The following is a 20,551-nucleotide window of genomic DNA, read 5'->3' as shown; positions in this document are numbered from 1 at the left end:
TGACCTATTTCCACCACAATGGATTTGGTTAACTATGAAACGTGATGATCCACAGAGCACACACTTGAAACTTGTTTTTTGATGTGGTTAAATCCGGGCTCCGAGCGAGCGGAGTCAAACAACAGGCAGGATTACTCGCAAGGAGGGGGGGCAAATGAAGCTGTGCCGTGGTTGGGCCGTAGCCAAGGACACCAGCATGCAAGGTGGTAGCCATGGAGACAGGTGTGTGAGGCAGTGGAGGGGCTGAATGACAGCCATGGTGATGACTGTGTGAGTTGGTAGTCATGGAGACAGGTGTGTACGGTGCAGATGGGGGTTTACTCACTGTGGCCGCTGGTGTAGTGCTGCAGTTTGTCCGTGTATTCTGAATCACCTCGTTCAAAGCCACGCCTCCTGGGGGAAAGACAAAGAACTCTAGCTCCGGTTCAAAAAGAGAGAGCAGGGAGGGGCAGGAACACAGATCAAACACCCCCAGGTGTACCTGCACTAAAGATACACTGACAGAGATCACAGGCAGAGCCAGGGAGGTATTTGTTTGTTTGCTACAGTGGAAACAGCTGCCAGCTACACTACACAAATATTTATTCGATTTCCTCCACCTCTTCTGGGCAGATTCGTTCCAATTATTGGTCCATATCATAGATTTATACAAAATATCAGCAGTGGTTTTTTATATAGCCTTCAAAAGGTGACCGAAATGTTAGAAAGACCCATAAACATGCATTAATGCTCATGCATATCAATATCTTGTTATTTATAATACTGTGAACCCTGCACATCCCTCTGTATACTTTCCTCTTCAAGGTTACCTTTTTGTATATCATCTGCACAGCTCTCCACTTCACATACACTCCATTACTGCATTCTTTTATTCAATTCTGAGTCTGAGTCATTTGTGTCTATGTATGCACTATACACACACGCAAATTCCTTGTATGTGTACAACTACTTGGCAATAAACCTGATTCTGATTATCGTTGGAAGAAGCCATCAATCACAAGGTAGGCTCCACAATAAAATGTTTACATCATTTTGTCAACACACTTTTCAAATTGAGTGTTTTCCCAATCCATTCAGCTTTTAGTGCCACATCAGTCCCTAGCCTTGTTCACCCCATTATAATGGGAACTATTGTTCAACACTAGCTTCAACACATTGCAGTATGTTCTTTAACTTTATTACCAATTTGTCAGCTAAGTTTGAACAGGCGAGCAGTTTGACAAGGACATATTAAAATATCTCTGTTAAGTCCCGTGATGGGCCATCACAGTACATTAGAACTGTCCAACAGTTTGCAAAACTCTCAATCACACACTCTTCCATTTTGTCCAGGCACAATGTGAGAAACTGAATTTCCGCTAGGGGATTAATAAAGAATGTCATATATGTTATCCTTTGCCATTAGTCTGTCATTATCCAAGGAAGAAGTATACTGCGGTATATCTACTAGCAAGATATAGTCAGAAATTCATCTTGTTCAATTTTGTCTGTGAATCAAAACAGTGAGCAGGAGCTAAGCTGCAGTTTTAATATGAGTGGCCCCAGTGGGAACTGAAATCCTAACCTTGGCAGAGTAACAACCATTTGATTCTCGCTGAGCTGGATCACCTACAGAAATGTAATGTCAGCGCGATGTTGACCTATATGTGTTATTTCTGCTGCTGAAAGACTGGAATCTATTAAGAATTAATATCTTGGAAACCAGATGTACAACTCACATTGAGAGTGAGTACATACAAGGAATTTGACTCGTTCTTTCTTTGCTCTGAATGAACTTACACACACTTCTTAGAGCAATTTTCAGAAGACGTATATAAATAGACCTACAGACCTTATTCCATAGAAGCAGATTGATACTGTCTGCTAACAAGCTAACAGACTAGACATAGAAGCTAAACCACAAAAAAGGAACAAATGTTCCACTTCACCAGCTTGTGTAGCTGTTTTGTTGGTTCACAGCATGCTTGTTTAAAGAGACTGAGACTCGACTGACTCACCGGTTGCAGACGATGATGATGACGACCACAGCGATGAGGAAGACCAAGCCCGCAGCTGCCGAGCCGATGATGAGAGGTAGCTTCTCCTGAATACTGGTGTTGTATTCCTCTGTAAAAAAGAAGAAACACATACATAAACAGAGTGCCAAGCACACACACACACAGTCAGAAGCTGTAACATATGGGTGAGCATCTGAGCCGTTGCATATGGAGCGGGCGATGGGTGACAGACGGACATATGGCCGGGTGAACCAACGATTATCTTGGCATCTTGACTGACTGCATGGAAGATTTTTTCCAAAAGCTGAATGTGCTCAGATGCCGCAGATATGGACAAATCATCTGGCAGAAAGCGTGTGAAGTAAGGAGAGAGAGCATGTTTGGGTGCGACCCAGACGGATCAGGGAGCCAAGAGCAGGATCCAGACACTGAACGAGCCCACAGAGCAGAGCCAGGCCCTTCTCTGGAGCACTGGAAAGGACACACAACTTCCCAGTTTTTAGCCAGATACAATTATTAGTAAGATCCTCACATTTTTCTTTCTGCTTCTGGATAGCATGAATATTGTCTATTATACCATAGAAAACCAAAAAGTATTATCGTCTACTACATCAATACTGTCTGAACATTAAATAAATGGAGAAATAAAGCTCTATTATGTGTCAACAGTGTTACTTAATCTTCAGTATTTGTCAACATTCTCCTATAAAAACACATTTTCTATGACAAAAACAATGTTTTACATGTGTTACCACAGCAGCCTCTACTAATGTGCCAAGAGGAAGATGTTTGGTATTTGACAAAACATTACTGCATTTTAATGTGTACCTATTTATGAAAAGCGTATATATACACCTTATAAATGCTTAATATTAGGAATCAAGAGTAAAGTGTTACCCATAACTTTAACCAGAGAGGGAGAACTCTGCAAACCATTGCAGTTTTATCAAAGGCCTTTAACATTTGAATTATTTAAAACTCTGAAATACAGCATTCATTCATTTGAGGTACCACTGGTAAAGTATTACCACATAAATAACGGAACAGATAAGTGTTCACTTGGAATTTCTGTAACATAAAAATCCAATTGATACAGAAATCAGGGTTTGAAAATAATGTTTATAGTGCAAACACTTAATGCTTAATCCTTTTCCCTCCTGTTAAATATGTTCAGAGCTGTATTAAAACAAAAGGATATTGTGACCTTAAACAAGAGTTATAAGTGTCTTCTTGGAGCAGGAAACAACTTTTGGATGGGACACACAATCCATTTAAAGAATAACTTTAAACTAATATACTTCCCTTTAAAGAAAGGTAAAAGCTGAATTCATTTATTCTTCAGTTTACTCAATATTTCCAATTATGAGTCAGTTTAGATATATCTGTAGCGCTGGGATCTGTGTGTGTGGCAGCATCAGATGTTGCTATGAAGGCTCGGGGTAATGATGGCCCTGGGCGCTGCAGGCTGAAGGAAATGAGATGTTCAGAGGGAAAAACCCAGGCCTGACTCTAACATTAGCCCGCACGACTGATGTTTACTCAATATTCTCCCAGTCGTTTCTCTTCAGAGATAAGACAACTCCGACCTCATCCTTGACTCAAAGGCTTAGGGTGAAAAATGGCAAAAGCTATCTTTGGTATGAAAATATGGCTTTCGTGTACCACATCGAGGAAAGAAATCATGAATGCTGGAATATGAATAACAAAATAATGACAGTATAACATGTGGGATGTTTTCTATTACTGAGAAGGACATAATACATTCCATGCCATACTGATCTGGTTTTGGGGTATTTGAACTGTTTACTCCACAACATGACTCCCTTCGTCCCCGCAGCTGTCTGCATCCATATCATGGTGGCTCGATGGGCAGCGCATGAGAGGCGACGACAGCTCTGCGTGCTTTTAGGAACATTAGCTGAATTCTCACCCTCAGTCATGGTCTGGAAGTACAGTTTGCCACTGTAGCGTCCAAAGCCGGCCACGGTGCGCGCCCGGACCTGGAACACGTAGATGCTTCCTGGCTTCAGGCCGCGGATCACCACTGTGTTGGTCTGGCTCCTGATGGCGGTAGCATTAACCTCTGATTGGTCCTAGGAGAAGAAAAAGCAACATGGTAAATATCTACAGCTGGTTATTGTGAAAAGTCACAAGAATAAAGGATATAATAATAATAATAATAATAATAATAATAATAATAATAATAATAATAATAATAATAATAATAATAATAATAATAATAATACATGGGACTTATATAGCGCTTTTCAGGAAACTCAAAGACGCTTTGACAGAGAATTAAAAAAGACAACAAAAAAAAGAAGAAAAAGAAATACAAAAAGAGATAAACAAAACAGAAAATAGGGGGGGGGGGTTAGTGGTTGAATGCAGTGTTGAACAGGTGGGTTTTGAGTGATGTTTTGAATGCTGTGAGGGAGGAAGAATCTCTGATGGATTGGGGTAGTGAGTTCCAGAGGGTGGGTGCAGCAACGGAGAAGGCTCTGCCGCCCCAGGACTTGAGGTTGGTCCGGGTGGGGAGGGACAGGAGGTTGGCAGCAGCAGAGCGGAGGGAGTGAGTGGGAGTGTGTCTGTGGAGGAGGTCAGTCAGGTAGGATGGGGCCAGGTTATGGAGGGCTTTGTATGTCATTCGGAGGATTTTGTACTGAATTCTCTGGGGGATGGGGAGCCAGTGGAGCTTGATGAGGACGGGGGTAATGTGTTCACGGATTCGGGTGCGGGTGAGTAGACGGGCGGCGGAGTTCTGGATGTATTGAAGTTTGTTGAGGATTTTTGCAGGTGAACCATAGAGGAGGCTGTTGCAATAGTCCAGACGGGAGGTGATGAAGGCGTGGATGAGGGTTTCGGCAGCAGTGGGGGAGAGGGATGGACATAGACGGGCGATGTTTTTGATGTCTTTGTGATCTGTTTGATGTATTTGTTGTAGGAGAGGGTTTGGTCAAATATGATGCCTAGGTTCCGGATGTGAGGGGAGGTTTGAACTGGGAAGCTGTCTATGTTGAGGGTGAAGTTATGGATAGATGTGGTGAGCTTTTTTGGTCCAATGATTATTATCTCAGATTTATCGCAGTTGAGTTTCAGGAAGTTGAGTTGGAGCCAGGATTTTATTTCAGTGATGCAGTTTGTCAGGATGGAGTGGGTAGCAGTGGAGATGGACTTGGTGGAGATGAGAAGCTGGATGTCGTAGGGTATGATGTTTATAGAAAGTCTATGGGTTGGATCTGGGATACATGATACAACAGTATCACTAAGCTCAGCACTCTTTTTGGGGACATTGCACAGCCAATTATCTTTTAAAAGAATAGCGCCATTAAACCATTACAAGGTGACACAAAACAACACAATTGGAATTGAATTATATCGAATAATTAAAAATGTTTTGCATGTCGTGTGTGTTTTTGGTTCTTGGGTGTATTGAACTGTCAAAGGGATCCTATCACCTCTGTTTTGACTTTTATTTGCAATATATTTATTTGTATATATTTTTGGTATACAAGCTAGTATTGTCGTATCAACATACTGTCCTGAGATGTGTATCTCTTGCCTGGACTAAATCAAATAAAAAATAAAAAGACATAAATAAGCCATGTATAGGCAAATACAATTGTAAATGGTTAAGCAAAAAAAGAAAGATCCTACACTGAGACTGTAACTAAAATACTGAGAGCAGGGATGGTAGAGAAAAATCAGGGCTACTCCCATAAATGACCACATTGACCACAATAGAGCAAATCACATGATTTGATAGCAGAAAAATAATGTTAGATAAAGCAGCAGGACTGAAAGAGGAGCACATCCAGCAGCTGCAGATAAGAAGGTAAATATGGTGGCAGTTTCAGGTCAGACGGGCCTTTCTGAGTCATGCCTTCTGATGAATCTCACTGCGGTCCCCCTCTCCTCGATGCTGACGGGTCTGAGAGCGGAGAGTGAGCTGCTGCCTTCAACCCGCTGCTCTATGCACACTTCTGAGCCACAGCAGGGGCCGGGACAATTGTTTTGACAGCTCTCTCCAGCAGTGTCAGAAAAGGGGAATTATATTCAAATGTGGAACGGCTCAGCGTGTGGAAGAAAGCTAGACAAACGCTGCGTACAGTATACATGCGTGATTGTCTTTGTATGTCTGTGAAAGGGCTGCATGTATTTAAGTGATCATTTTGCATTGAATCAAAACAGCACATTTGTGACTGTGAGTGTTCTTGTGAGAAAGTATGGAGCTTGCCCCTCGAATACTATTTTTACAGCAGTCAGCGCATCATTGTTTCAACCGCAAGTCTCTGCACATCAATCCCCAGCGGCCCTACTGCGGGGCTGAGAGCCGTTTCCTTTTCCAGTGACTGACCGTGATTATAATTGGAAGAGAATGAGCAGAAGTTCTAAGCAACGTTCAGAAGCTCTGACTGTACGCCTCGTAGGACGTGCTGACGATCCTGAGGGGGTATTCTGAATTGAAATGTGCAAATAAATAAACAGTTGTGGAAAAGGTACAGTATATATGAGTTTACCAAAACATTATTGTCAAAATACTTAATTACAAGTAAAAGTCCTGCATTCAAAATCTTTCTTCAGTAAAAGTGCAATATTATTATCAGAAAGATTTACTTAAAGTTAAAAAAGTTAAAGTAATTATTGTGCAGAAAAATGTCCTTTATGTGTGTGTATAATTATTTTCATATATGTGACCATTTTAAATAATATTGTGGCATCAAGTAGCCTTTTACTGTTTGATTTTTCGTAAAATATTTGAATAATTTGAATCTTTTGTGAATTATAGAGTAAGTCAACTAGTTTATCTTTTAGAAATGCATTTGGTTAAAAGTAGCTAAAGATGTTAAATAAATGTAGAAGAGTTAAATAACATTCATTTACTTTTAAATGTCGTGGAGTAAAAGTATAAAGTGGCATACAAGTAAAGTCCAATACCTCAAAATTGTACTTAAGTACTTGAGTAAATGTACTTAGTTACTTCCCACCTCTGTAAATAACAGATTCATTGTTACCATTAGGGTGGAATTGATTTAGTTGGATAGGGGCAAAAGGAAGTGATCAGTGAAGGCTTGGAGGAAGGATGCGATACCTTTTCATAACACAGGAGCTCGTAGTCCAGGATGACTCCATTGGGCTGGTCAGGCTGGGACCAGGAGAGGGTGATGCTGTCCACAGTGCGGCTGACCTGGTGCATGATGGATACTGTGGATGGAGCTGCGAGGAGACAAAGACAGTGTGTTAAGGATGAGTCAAAAAAGTAAGTACATGCTTGACAGTCACGCATGCTGAGTTTTACAGCATCTTTAATCTCGCAGCCAAACACCGGGTACTGCAAAGGTGTAATACGTAATGCCATAAAATCCATGTAATATACTGCAGCCCGCCTTTTAGAGAGTCTCACGACGAGACATGCACTGCAGGTTGGCAAGTTACAACACCGGCTAAACCACATAAGCAGCCTCCCGGGACTTCCCAGTGTCAACGGTGATTTTCATGTGATTAATTTGCGCTTGTCAAACGGCTGATAACAGGCTATGTTCTTCAAGTAAATCATTTTAAAATCATTGGACCACCGTGCATTACATGCAGGAAACCCATTTGTATGGCACATAAATGAGTACAAACAAATAGCGTGAGTCACAGGTGATACAACTGCTAGAGAACAGCTTAAATAGGTTTTCCAAAGCCTACAGCAGTGATCCGCCCATGTAGTCCACGTGTACCTCGAGTCGTTATTCCCAATTTAATCTATGATTTACAGAGTTCATTAACGTAGCAGAGGTTTTTCATACTATAAATCAAATGTGTTTTTAATAATTGCCAAAACTTTGCTAATCAATAAATCAGCATTTGGAAACCTAGAAACTTGCCTTATTTGGGTTGGTCTTTGCAAGAACTACTTCATCGTCACCTTACATTTATTTCCGCGCATTAATTCAGGACACGTTGAAAGATAGATGACTTTACAAATCAAGCTTTAGTTCGCTGCAGGTTGATTTTTAAAGAATACTGAGATAACAAAGAACAAATAGGCTATTTCAAAAAAACATAATACCACATATAAATGGAAAACTGTTGGCTATAATGTGAAGTTTACATTATTGCTTATTAAATTATCTAAAACCATTGGTTTTACCAATGGTTTTGTTTTACCAATGGTTTTAAATATGGTTATACCTATGGTTTAGATACAAAGATACGAAGCCAATTGCATTCTGAGGTAATGCATTGGCTTCGTATCTTGGTATCTAAACCATTGGTAAAACCAATGGTTATAAATACGGTTTGACCTATGCCTAAATACCAAGATACGAAGCCAATGCATTACCTCAGAGTGTACTGAGCAGTGGTCATGGTGGACAGTTGAACTATGGTGTGTGGTACGTTTATTGTAAATACTATTTCAATCTTAAAGAAAAAAATATTCACAAAAAACAACCCAAAACAAAACATTCTTTTCACATTATTTAATTTTTATTCAACACTTTCATTACTTTTTTTGCATTGAAACCATTACAAATGGACCTGTTGCTAATTGTAGTCATATGCCTTCTTTCAGTAAACACACGACTCAATGACGTGTTACATCATGGGTGGCCTACTACAGTCTTGAATAACCCAGTGACTTAAAGCGTTATACATTCTTTCAAGTACAACCATAAGGTCAAGGGAGCGTGATCACCTCACATCCTCCAACAACCATTAAGATTAGTTCAGGGTGCCGTGGGTCAGTGTAAAGCTAAGAGAGGCTGAAGATAAAAAGCTTTGTCTGGGGAGCCTGGCAAGGCCTGCAGGCCTCTGAGTCTGAGCCTCTGTGTGTGTGTGTGAAAGGGAAGGGTTGGCTGGGGAGTCAGAGAGGGAGGGGGTGCCGGGCGAGATTTATGGACACCAAGCCCCACGCTCATCCCGTACAGGCCCGTGCTGCACACACACATCCAGCCCTCAGCCTGCAGCACAGTGGCTCCCCTGAGTCCCGGCCATAAAGAGAGACGTCTTTCCACCGGCACACGTTCTCTGAGGAAACTCCACTGACTGGGAAATTACAACCTCCACGCCTCCATAATGAGAGATTCTGCAGCTGCGTGTGTGGTTTCTAGATCATATTTATTGTGTTGTTTTTAATGTAAAGAAAGGCTTGAAACTGAGTATCCTGGCAAACAGCATGTGTTTAAAGGACCACAGTGAGTAGAGCCAATGATACAAAGTATGTTTTATAATCTTTAAAAAATACCTGAACAATCATTTGACCACTGTATGATGCCTGGTATTCAAATTCAAATACATTTTAAATACAGTATATGTTATTTTTTTTTAATAAAGTTAGCCATTTTTATTGAATTTAAGCAACTGTTTGGATATTCATCTCGTGTTTTATTTAACATTATTTAGGCACATTAAACTAAACTAAACCAAATCTTCATCAGCTAATCAGCTCTTCCTCACGTGCCCTCTGACCCACACAGAGTCATCCATCTGAGGCATCAAATTATGATGTCTCATATAAACTCTGATGGTCAAGGAACCGAGCATGTCCTAATGTGCCGCTGCCAGCAGATGATAAATAGATGTTCTGTATTTCATCTCAGCAAAGCACTTTACACCACGATGGCCTGTGACTCTGCAGCTCGCATATATCATCCTGCTTTCCTGGAGCCGGAGGTACGATAATATATACAGTATCCAGTCAGGACACAAGTCTCAAGAATGTCTTCCTTCTCTCTGTACTCTCCAGTTTGTTTGCAGTCACAAGACGACAGCCTAATAAGGCAAACAGTTACTCTAAGAGGAACTCACGAGTATCCCATTACGGATGTACATATATTCAAGACTGCCACATGGCCTTTTCCTGCATAGCATTTCCATTAAACACACGGCGCAGCCATGCCCAGTAACCTGATACAGAGGCAGAGAAACAAAGGCAGCTCATGTATTCATGTACAGAGGATGGACACATGCCAACATGAAAAGCTGTTGGAGGAGAACACTGCGGTTTTCTTCTGCGTAAGAACAACTTCCAGACAGCGGGGTGGCAGTCGCCATGTCTGAGAAACCAATAAGAGTTTGGTGTAACAGAAAACAAACTGGGGTAAAATAAAATGATTTTCAATGCAAAGTAAATACCCTAAAAAATACATGAAGAGTGAAAACATTCAGATGTAGGGGAAATGGCAATCCAGCTGTGTTGTGTATTTCAAGGTAATTCAGAACATGAATTGTAAGCTACGCTGACATTCCACCAATTGACGGAGGAATGTAGCGGTACGCCAAGTCTGTGTTTCACTGCAGTACGGCCTACAGCAACGATCCACATATGAAAACCATTTTCTTACATCTAATTTATGCACTTCAAATCTACAAGTCTCCATTGTACTCCACATTTTTAAGTGTACCTACAATCTTTTCCCCCCGACTTAATCTATAATTCACAGGGTCGAGTAAACAGTTGGTTTCCATTGTGTCAACATGACTCACTGATTTATGCCTCTAAATGCATGTTTCACTTGTTTCAAGCCATTTGCTTTGTTGTTACAATCATTATGTTCAAATCATGTGGATTGCAAGCCATTACATACAATTAGAAATGTAACAAAAAACAAAGATTTAAGAAAGTTATTTATGTACCGGAGACCAACTTTTCAATAACTATGTCAAGTCAGATAAATTCTTCAAAGTGGGTGAGCCGCGCTGTCATTGGATACTTCATTTGTAGGTTTTTACCCTCAATGAATGCTCTATTCATGTCCTTAAAGCTAATGAAGCGGTTATAATGACAAAGACAGGGATTGTAAGTTGATATAATTAAATTAGATGGCTGAATTGGAAAAGTAAATGGCCTTGATGAATATGTCTCGAACAGTTTGCCATAGACCACAGAGGAGTGGGAGAGCGGGCAGAGGGGTCGCAGACATCATTTATCATGTCAAAGCCAAAGCTCCACATGCATCACTGGATGATTATCTATGTGACACACAGGGTGTTTGATTTTCCCTCTTAACCATCTGTTTGATTATGAAAAGATTGTGTTGAAATAATAAATAAATCTCCAGTCTATCCAAATATGCTAACAGCTCAAAGAGACAATACAGAGGTGAATACGCTGGGGCCAGTAGAGGGGCCTGTATGTCCATTTGAAACTTCCAAGGTTGTACATCACATTGCTTAATTGTGAGAGGATGGGAGGCCCCAGCTGTTGTCAAAGAATTAGGTTTCAGACCCCACATCATTATCTAGCCCGGGATCTGATATGAAAGACTGCTTTGGAGTCTTTTCTAGCATGACGCTCTGGCCTTGGCCCAACAACACAGAACACAAAAGGCTCTGTTTGGCTCAAACATCTCCAATAGATGTTTTAGTGCTGTGTTTGAACACCTAGCTACTTCCCCAATCAATTAAAGATGGAGTTTACAGGGATATTTCCACTCATTTGAATCCAAGGCCATTTAATGGGGCATGTTTCTGCTAAAACGCAAGCAGAAGTGAGGCTTTCATCCGTCTCATTCATTTACGTCTCTTATCTTTTATCATGTTACACTCCTTTGGTGGGCTTTTCCACTCTCCACTCTTTTTGACCATGTCCTTGTTTGGCTGCAGTTGTGCTGTTAAGCCTCCTTAATAAGTACTGTAAGGAACATGATGGGCACATTCATTAAGCAAGGCTGCTGAAGTGAGACCAATGCGGATGGATGGCAGCAGAGCGAGGTCAGTCATGGGTGCCCATGTCCGAAACACCCTTATTGGACAGACTTCCAGGAATGGAGAGGTCTTTAGGTTCTCTAGGAACTAAAGACGGGCACAGTCACTCTTAAATCTGCTGAAAGAGCATGTATTTAGTACTATTTAGTTTTTACCAATATGTTGTGATAATATACTGCATATGGTTTTTTGGGGGGGTATATCTATATATTACATGTCAATATTTCTATATTTTAATTTTATAATATTTTTCTTATAATAGTTGTATTTTTTGGCCCTTTTCTTACAATCTATCTTCCTCGTATCTGTTAACCTACTAGGCAATACACCTGTTTCTGATTCTAATTCTGATGTATGGGAAAATTACCACAATCAAAATAGTAGCTTTTATTTCCTGCAGCTGAGTTCTTTTTATTGACAACACGACACAACACCACCTCATGATGTGACACTTTTTAGTTTCAGATGCAGCATAAGAAAAAAAGGAAACCCTTTTGCTGCCACATGACTCATATGCTTCTGAGAAAGAACAAGTCTTTTATATATCTTTCTTACATCCAAATGTGTTTACAACCATGTGGTTCTTCTGATATGATTAGACGTTCTGGTACAGAGAGCAACGCTATGATTTGGGGAAGATGGGGGGGAGGTAGCGAGAACAGGTCAGGGCTCGTAAATCCCTTTTCCTTTACGTTGTAAAAAGTCGGTTTCCCCAGAGCGCAGACTCTCCCAAAGGGCCTGAACCAGCTGGTCCTCCCAAACAGGCTGCCACTGCTTTACTCTCTCCGACTGCCGTCCATTTATGAGCGGCACATCGAGCCATCTTAAAGGGAGAGGCCCGTATTTGCATGTACTTTTAGCATGCTGGCAGCCTGCCCTGTTTCCCCAGCTGCAAAGGATTGTGGGTTTTACATCTATAAAGATTTTCCAGTGCAGTAAAGCTACAAAAGTGAGATTTCAGTTCATCAAGCATTAAACCATCTGCACTGGGAAAGATTGGGGACTATAATACACTCATATACACACCATAAGCTAATTCAAAAATAGGCACTTCAGGGGCTTGAAGAGTTTTCTGATGCTTGCAGAGGTTAGGGTTTAAATCTAAGCCGAGCCGGCACATCTGCAGACGGAGGAGATATAACCCAGATACGTTTATGTATGTGACTCCGCCGAAGAGGAAATCGGAGAAAATTATTTTGCAGCAACTCAGTAAAGCTTCAAACAATCCCCAAAAAGTATGGCTCCTTAGGAGATATGATTATGTTCAATACAATCCTCAGTACTGGAGGCACTTTGAGCTTTAATTATATCTTAGAATAATTAAATATTAGGCTTTTATTTACCACAATTCTTAATGATACAGAGTTTTCCATACAAATCAAATGTTTTATTATGTAATTAAATGGATGTACATCCAAACATTCTTAAAAGGGCCCTATTATGCTAATTTTCTGGTTTTAAAATGGTATATTGTGTCTCTACTGTGACAGGTTTTCATGCTTTAATGTTCAAAAAGTTCTTTATTTTTCTCATGCTGCCTCTTTTCACCCTTTGGTTAGCTGGCCGGCTCTGTTGTGATTGGTCAATCGCTTAGAGAAGTCCGGCCCCTTATCCTATCATGACAATCAATGTATTGGAGCGCTAGCTAATGGAAGTGGTGGTGTTACATAGTGATGTCACTATGTTACGGAGTGAAACAAAGGACTTCATTCGAGGTGTTTACGGCAGTGGGGGTGGGTTGGGGGGGGAGTTTAAATGTGAAAAACACCATCATAAAATAACCCCCGGAGACTTTATAGTTTAATCCCTAATAGGGTCTATTTTATATAAGAAAAGTAGTTGTGATTGTCTAACATGGTGCCAGATGATGGTTCTTTTAATAACACAAAAGCACACTGGGTTCCTAGAGAACCTTTCATGGCCATTTATGTTGCTCAGGACACTCGAGATACGTTGCAATGATCCAACTTCTAGACTGCTGTGGTCCTTCAGTCCCTCGGGGCAGATTGGGCTGAACCGACAATATTTGAGCTGTCCACCACAGGGAAGTGGAATGAGGATTTTGACTCAAACAGCTCCAGGGAAAACAAGACTTTAATCAGAAAGCTGCTTTTCTGCATTTTAACAATTCCAAAACAGGCATCCGGAGGAGGAAAACTCCACAAACCACAAAATCCATGTCAATAGTTTGTAATGTCGCAAAGACCAGTGTGGGCTATTGTTTTCCTTTTTGTACAGTTGCACACAAAGATATTTTGTTTTATTGAGTCAATAGCTTTGTTGGAAGAGCAAAAAAGTAGCATGAAGCAGAACAAAAGAGCTAGCGGCGACACAAAGTGGAAAGACATAATCCAGTTCATGTTAAAATGACATTAGCCATTGGAAGTAACTGAAATGGTGAGGCCTGAATTGATGCTCATTCTGAACACAATAACTAGAAGGCCTTCGCCTACTTCATCCTGTTGTTACCATACAGTTCATCCTTTTTACATATTCCAACATAAACAATACATGGAATTTGCATGTAGCACATCTGCTCGGGTTCTTTAATGCACCGAGATGACTTGTGGCTTAACGTAGAAGTTGTGCTTATCTACGCACACTGTGAGGTCGCCGTACTGAGCGGCACACAATAGCAAGGATTATAAAAGATCATCTCCGCTTATGAACTTCCTGACCCCAATTTACACATTAAAACCTTCGAGGGGATGATGCTGGATGCAGATTGCATGATCGGCGTGATCTATGCGAGTGATTCGAGGCTACATTAAAAAATGAGAGGCATTAGTGACATCTGAGTATGGGAGCTGGAGGAAACAGCTTGTTGTGTTCAAAGCAGAATTTCCAGACAATGACACCCTTGTTGTTTTTGAACCGCCGTAAAAGGAGAAATGTATCTACTGTATGTGTCACCGCAGAGAGAGAGTGTTTAGCAAAGAGAAAGAGAGGAGCAAGGGTAAACCAGAGGGGAGTATCATTGTGTTTATCACGGATCCACTTTCTTAATTGGTGAAGTTGACTCCATAAAGTTAATAAAAAAAACAATAAATTAAAAAACAAAGTGCTGATTCGGCCATGACCCCTTTTTGCTTCATCATCTTTATTTATTATCTTCTTTTTTAATTATCCCCATCATCAGGCTCTTGTATATAAATAAATGACTGCATTAAAGCATGGTCAATTATTCAGGTACTGCAGTTGACAGCTAATGCACTCAACAATAATTAATTGTATATTCACATTGCGTTCCCTTTTACAGCCCACTGGACCAAGAGATCGTGGCCTTTTAACCTAGATCTGCATGCAGGCGATGTGCATACTTTATTCCCCTCTACACGGCACTGGCTTAAACGTGCAGCTTGCATCCTGAAGGAAAAGTACATATAATATGTAAAGTATAATGTAACCAGAAAATGCCACATCGCTGCTGAATGATGTATGAACAAGATCAATTAGTAAACTACATGTGACATTCCTTGTGCTAGTTCTCTTTAAGGGAGTCAGAATTAAATTCATGTTGCATGCAAAGGCTATCAAAAGTAATCTGATGAACCGTGCGTGCACTGTGAACCCTGCAGGCTGTTTACCACACACTCGGTCGCTAGGCTGATCTCACTCTCTATAGTCAGGGTTAAGAGGGTTACTTTAAACATCTATTCTGTTACAATGACTAGTTTCTATGGTGGCCGAGATGTTCAAACGCTTTACAGCGTCACAAAACATTTCCATTAGGAGAAGCGCGCTGCAGTTTAGTAAACGATGCAAATAAAATACAAATAAACACATGCAAATGAAGAAACATCTTCACCAATTTGATTACATAATCACCTTACATGAAATCCATTACTCACCAAGCATGGCTGTAGTCAATGGTGGAAAGTACCTAAGTGCATTTACTCAAGTATTGTACGTAAGTAACTTTCTGACATAATTGTACTTTCCTTGAGTAGTTTCATTTGATGCTACTTTATACTTGTACTCGGCTTTGTAAAGGAGTGCTTCTCCCCAGTGTGGCTGTAAACAGGTTGCTCTGTATGAACAGCATTAGTGTGGTGTATGTGTGACTCGCTGGCTGACTTCCAGTCTCCCTGCTCTGTCAGTCCTGGCTCCAGGTGCCCGCTGAGGCCTCCTGTCTGTCCTCCTGTCTGTCCTCCTGTCTGTCTGCTGGCTGACCTCCTGTCTGTCTGCCTGGCTGACCTGCAGCGGCACCCTCCATATGTGCCCTCCCTAACACCTTCTGTCACTGTCACACAGCACGTCATGTAAACTGGTGGTCCCTGTCTGACTCTCAGTCTGTGAACCTCTTCATCTTTCAGCCCACAGCTTTACTTCACTCGCATGGTCATCTGAATTCTGCTAATACTGTATGTAATTCTCATTATTATATACAGTATATATATATTTTATTTATGTAAATAATTTATCAGTTAAATCATTATTTGTAATTGTTGCTAACTTTCAAAAGTCTATTTTCTCACCATAGCTAATAATTATATTATGCGATTATCATCTTTAAATGCCAATTACTTTTTGTAACGAGGAAGAACTTATTTATCTATTAATTTAGTTAGCCAGTTATTTAGTTAACTATTTGCTAAGTGTTACTTTTAACAGTGTTTCTTCTCAGTATAGCTAATAATTAAATGTAGCAATAAATCTTTAAATGCCAGGATGTAACAATGTATGTTTTGTGTTTTTGCATGAACCAACCCTATCAATAATTCAGTGCCATAGAAAGTCACACTCATGTTTGTTTGTAGCCTTTATTTAACCAGGTTAAAAAATCCCATTGAGATCAACGATCTCTTTTTCAAGGGAGACCTGATCACATTCTTTGCCATGAATGTGCCATTGCATCACATGAAATCTGTGCTTTTTCTGACCTAAAGTCAACAGTGTAGTAGCCCTGTTGGCTGGCTGGTGCAGCGACACGTTCTGGCAGTCCCACCTGGCTCTGCACCATGGCTTTTCACACCACGGCCCAGTGGAGCAGCAAAGACCCTGGTAGCCTGGTTACATTGGACCTGGGCAATTTGGACAATAATTAAGTCATTAATCTTCCCTCGACCATATGAAAAGGCTGCATCCCATTACCGTGCCCCCCCTCTGAGTAATGTGGTTCACCATACAATCAGCCAGTTCACCTGATAAGAAACCAATTCAGCCCCTCTGCTTCTCCATAGCGTGAGCCGCAGACGCCGCCGCTCACCTTGAGTTAATGAAATGCCTAAACAAATATGTCCTCTGGAATCTAATAAACCCAACCACTATAGAGTGCAATATGGCCTACGCACAGGGTATATGGAGATCTGAATGATCTGTTGTGCATTGCTCAATTCTCTCACAGTGTGCTGATGGTTTGCATTCAGGTCGTGGATAATCTCTCTTCTGTGCACTGGAACTGATGATACAGCAGCTCCAGAGAAACCAAATAACTGGCAGTCACATTATAACTAAGCTATTATGTGTTTGTGTCTGCATAATTTAAAGAAACAGTCTCCTAAGTATACAGTAAGTGCACACTAGTCTTTTTCAAATCCATAAAATAAGTAAAATAGATTAAGTATTCCGCTTTCCTACACAAATCACTACAATTTCCACATACGTCTTCCTTAATAGGGACCAAACAATCAATAATTCTGAGCAAATTAGAGCAGGAATTAGTGGTGGAACGCAATCCTGAACTGGAACACTGTCTAACAAGTGTGTGAATAAATGTATTTGTAGAACAATTCTACAGTGTGTCCTTGTGTGTCCTTGAAGTCGCACAAAGAAGACACCATTGTTGGATGTAATACTTTGAAGTTGTTAAGGACAAACTGTCATACTGCCATTTAGCTGTCGGAAACATTTTGACCAAACTGCAGGGTGGGAATAAAGTCTCAGCAAACTTTATACAATAGTAATGAACGAAGATCATTGAAGGTAAGGGGTTGAAGAGCATGTTGGAGAGGAAATGGACAGAGTAGGAATTGGTCTGAAAGGGTAAAGTGGTTTCAGAGGGTAAGTGTGTGCTCTCAGGTGATGAAGGTACTTCAGTGTCTTCTTCAAGCACAGAGAGGGCTATTTTAATAAACACTTAACCATGTCCCCTTACTGTTACCTAATACATGATAGTCTCACTATGATGTGAGTAGTTTGCTCATCCACATTCTTCTTTCTCTTTTGATGTATATTTTAGCACCAATATTACAAACAGAACGAAAACAAAAATGCATCGGCATGTTTAGGGAGACTTTTCATTTCTAAACTAGCCAATAGAAGCTCAAGTGTTACATTGTGATGTCACTTTGTCGCAGAAGTAAAACAATTACTACAATCGAAGAGTTTTTAGACAGGGGGGTGTGTAAGAAAATCCTTCTGGGGTGAACTTTGGGGTTTGAGCCTTTGCAGACCATTTATATTCACACAAACCTATATAACACACTACAGGAAAGGGAAACCCCAAAAAGGCATTATATGGAGCAGTTTCTAAATATAAAGTTTGAATGCATCATGGCAATAATACAATTACATGTTCCCCCTGTGGCGTTTCCATACACCTACTGTACTGTTTGAGACTTGTCTCACCCATCAGAACCACACACACTGACAATTGTTTTTCCTATTCTCTTCTCCCTGCCTCCACTCATTACATGTCATGCATACAGTAACATTTTATAGACAGCTCAAAGCAACAGTGGATCGCTTACTTATGACTCATTATTATAAGAAAAAAGGCTTGGAGGGCATTTCAAGGCTTCTGCACATTCAACTCAATGCAAGTTTTGGGGAATTAGTCATATGCTTATAAAACGGTCTCAAGCGCCATTCAGAGCAGGCATCTCCCTTTGTGTGGCATTACAGTGTGTAATCAAGCGCCGCACTTTCCAGGGCAATCACGTCCTTTATCACGGAGGAACTGTCGCCAACCACCTACAGAGTGGGAGGATAAGCCCTGTGGGTAATAGAGTGTGGTGGGTGCCTGATTGGGTATGGTGAGTGAGAAGTTTTGCACAACTCTCCCCCCCCTGCCCCCACAATTCAAACTGACACGTCATAGCTGAGGACAGCTAGCCACACTCAACGTGGGACACACTTTCACGCCACTTACTTTCAATTGACTTATTTATTTGTTAGAAAACGTCAGCCTTGTGCCCAATAAGCTAAAGACTGATTAAAGCACATGTTTCATACACTTTCTTTTGGTTTTCCAACATCTAACACTTTTATTTTAGATGAAACGGAGGGCACAGAATTGCTTGAGGTAATTAGGGGTGACATGATGTTTATGTAACCTCCAAGCCTCACAAACCAGATGCAATTATGGGCTCCTGGTTCCTGTGACCCCGGCCCTGTAGCGGAGCACGGGCGAAACTGCAATCCCGCGTCCCAGGGGTGAGCCTGGTTTTGGAGGGTGATGGGGGGAATGTGGTGTGGTGGGGTGGAGTGGGGGCAAGCAAGAGTTGAGTTCTTTTCACAGCTCCCCCTGACGGGAGCTCTCGCTACCTAATCCAAAGTGACGGGCACTTCAGTGGAGAGGGCGTGGAGCCCCCCAATTTCCGCCAGGACCCCACTGCAGGGGAAGCAGAGAAGCCAAGGGTTGGGGTGGCAGACTTATTGTGGCCCAGTGAGAAAGAGCGGGGCAGGGGCCTCATTACAACGCTTAACTGCACTCACAGGCCCTCATTAACCCACCATACCAGTGACAAATCAAAACAGACAATAAAAAGAGGTCGCCGTTTGAATGAAGGCCTCCATCTGAGTGGAGCTGCAGCGTTGGAACTTTATGGAGCTTTTACACAAATACATTTCCGCAAACATTGAAGATTGCAACAATGGGTTTCATCTCATGTTAAATGTGATTATCCAACTTGTACATACACTTTATGTTTGACTGCGTCCATGTAGGCCTACAGTATGGACATCTGGGAATTCCAGAGGAAGGTAATGAGGGAGCGAGAGTGTAGTTAAACAAAACCCAATATGTCCGCCGTAATAAAAGCACAGTAACGCAGTGCTTTCGGTAGTCGTGGAAGACTCCCTTTAGTGCATGGGAATGGATGATGAGAGATGACAGGCACTTACGTATGTTGCTAATGGGATGCAAAGCCAGTGCAAAGATAAAGCCCAGCCTGTATCCCCCCCCCCCGCCCCCGTGCTTGGGGGAGAAGAGCTTGGCACGCCAAATGATGCGTTTCATAGAGACAATTAAAGAGCAAATCAATGCTGCTGCCTCTGTGAAATAATTAGAGATGCGGCCGACTTCAACCGCAACCACATAGTGGAAAGCATGCAATAGCTGCAGGAGAGATATTAAAAGGGGATTTTGAGGTATATTCCTGGAAGATCCTGCAGATTAAACCGTCCAAAAGAAACCTGTTTTTCATTAGGCCTCGGGATTCTTTTAAGACGTTTTTTTTTCTTTACAAGGTGCCTCCTACATAGTGTGTATCTACCTATATACTACATTTACTATGCTATGATTTTTTACTTTTCCAACTCAACGCTAGAATTCAAGTAGGTGGATGAACGAAAGAGCTGTAATCACTGAACGGTAGATGAAGTGGAGAGACAGCACCTAGCCTGCTCTCAGCTCCGCAGTCTGAAAAACATGGAGATGAGGTCACGCTGTTAAGACCAGCAGGCCATCACATTCTGTATGTCACATCATCAAAGGCACTCTCGTTCCCATTTTAGAGCCCTTCATCTGCATGCATCACCATACGGGAGAGGAAAGAAACTGACTCGCTGGAGGTCCATGCACTGTGCATTATGTGCTTGTAGAGGAACGAGTGCGATGAAGAGGTATTGTAGAGGGCATGAGCGACAAAGGAGCAATACAGAAATAGACGTGGTAAAAACTAATGGTGAGAAGA

The 20,551-nt window shown here is 41.3% G+C and overlaps 1 protein-coding gene across 2 annotated transcripts in view; it reads right to left on the bottom strand.

Annotated features, from left to right (window-relative positions):
* The window catches only part of ephb2b (eph receptor B2b), a 132,044-nt gene that overhangs the window by 17,110 nt on the left and 94,383 nt on the right, over positions 1–20,551 (bottom strand). For both annotated transcript variants that reach the window (XM_034138924.1, XM_034138925.1), the window contains exons 6-9: positions 7,090–7,214; positions 3,928–4,090; positions 1,998–2,106; positions 326–390 (exon numbers count right to left, since the gene is read on the bottom strand). In XM_034138924.1, coding sequence (XP_033994815.1) covers positions 326–390; positions 1,998–2,106; positions 3,928–4,090; positions 7,090–7,214 — 462 coding nt within the window. The remainder of the gene's footprint in view (positions 1–325; positions 391–1,997; positions 2,107–3,927; positions 4,091–7,089; positions 7,215–20,551) is intronic.

The sequence above is a fragment of the Trematomus bernacchii genome, unplaced genomic scaffold (genome assembly GCF_902827165.1).
Source record: "Trematomus bernacchii unplaced genomic scaffold, fTreBer1.1, whole genome shotgun sequence".
NCBI classification, from domain to species: Eukaryota; Metazoa; Chordata; class Actinopteri; order Perciformes; family Nototheniidae; genus Trematomus; species Trematomus bernacchii.
This window is presented reverse-complemented; position numbering and strand designations above follow the sequence as displayed.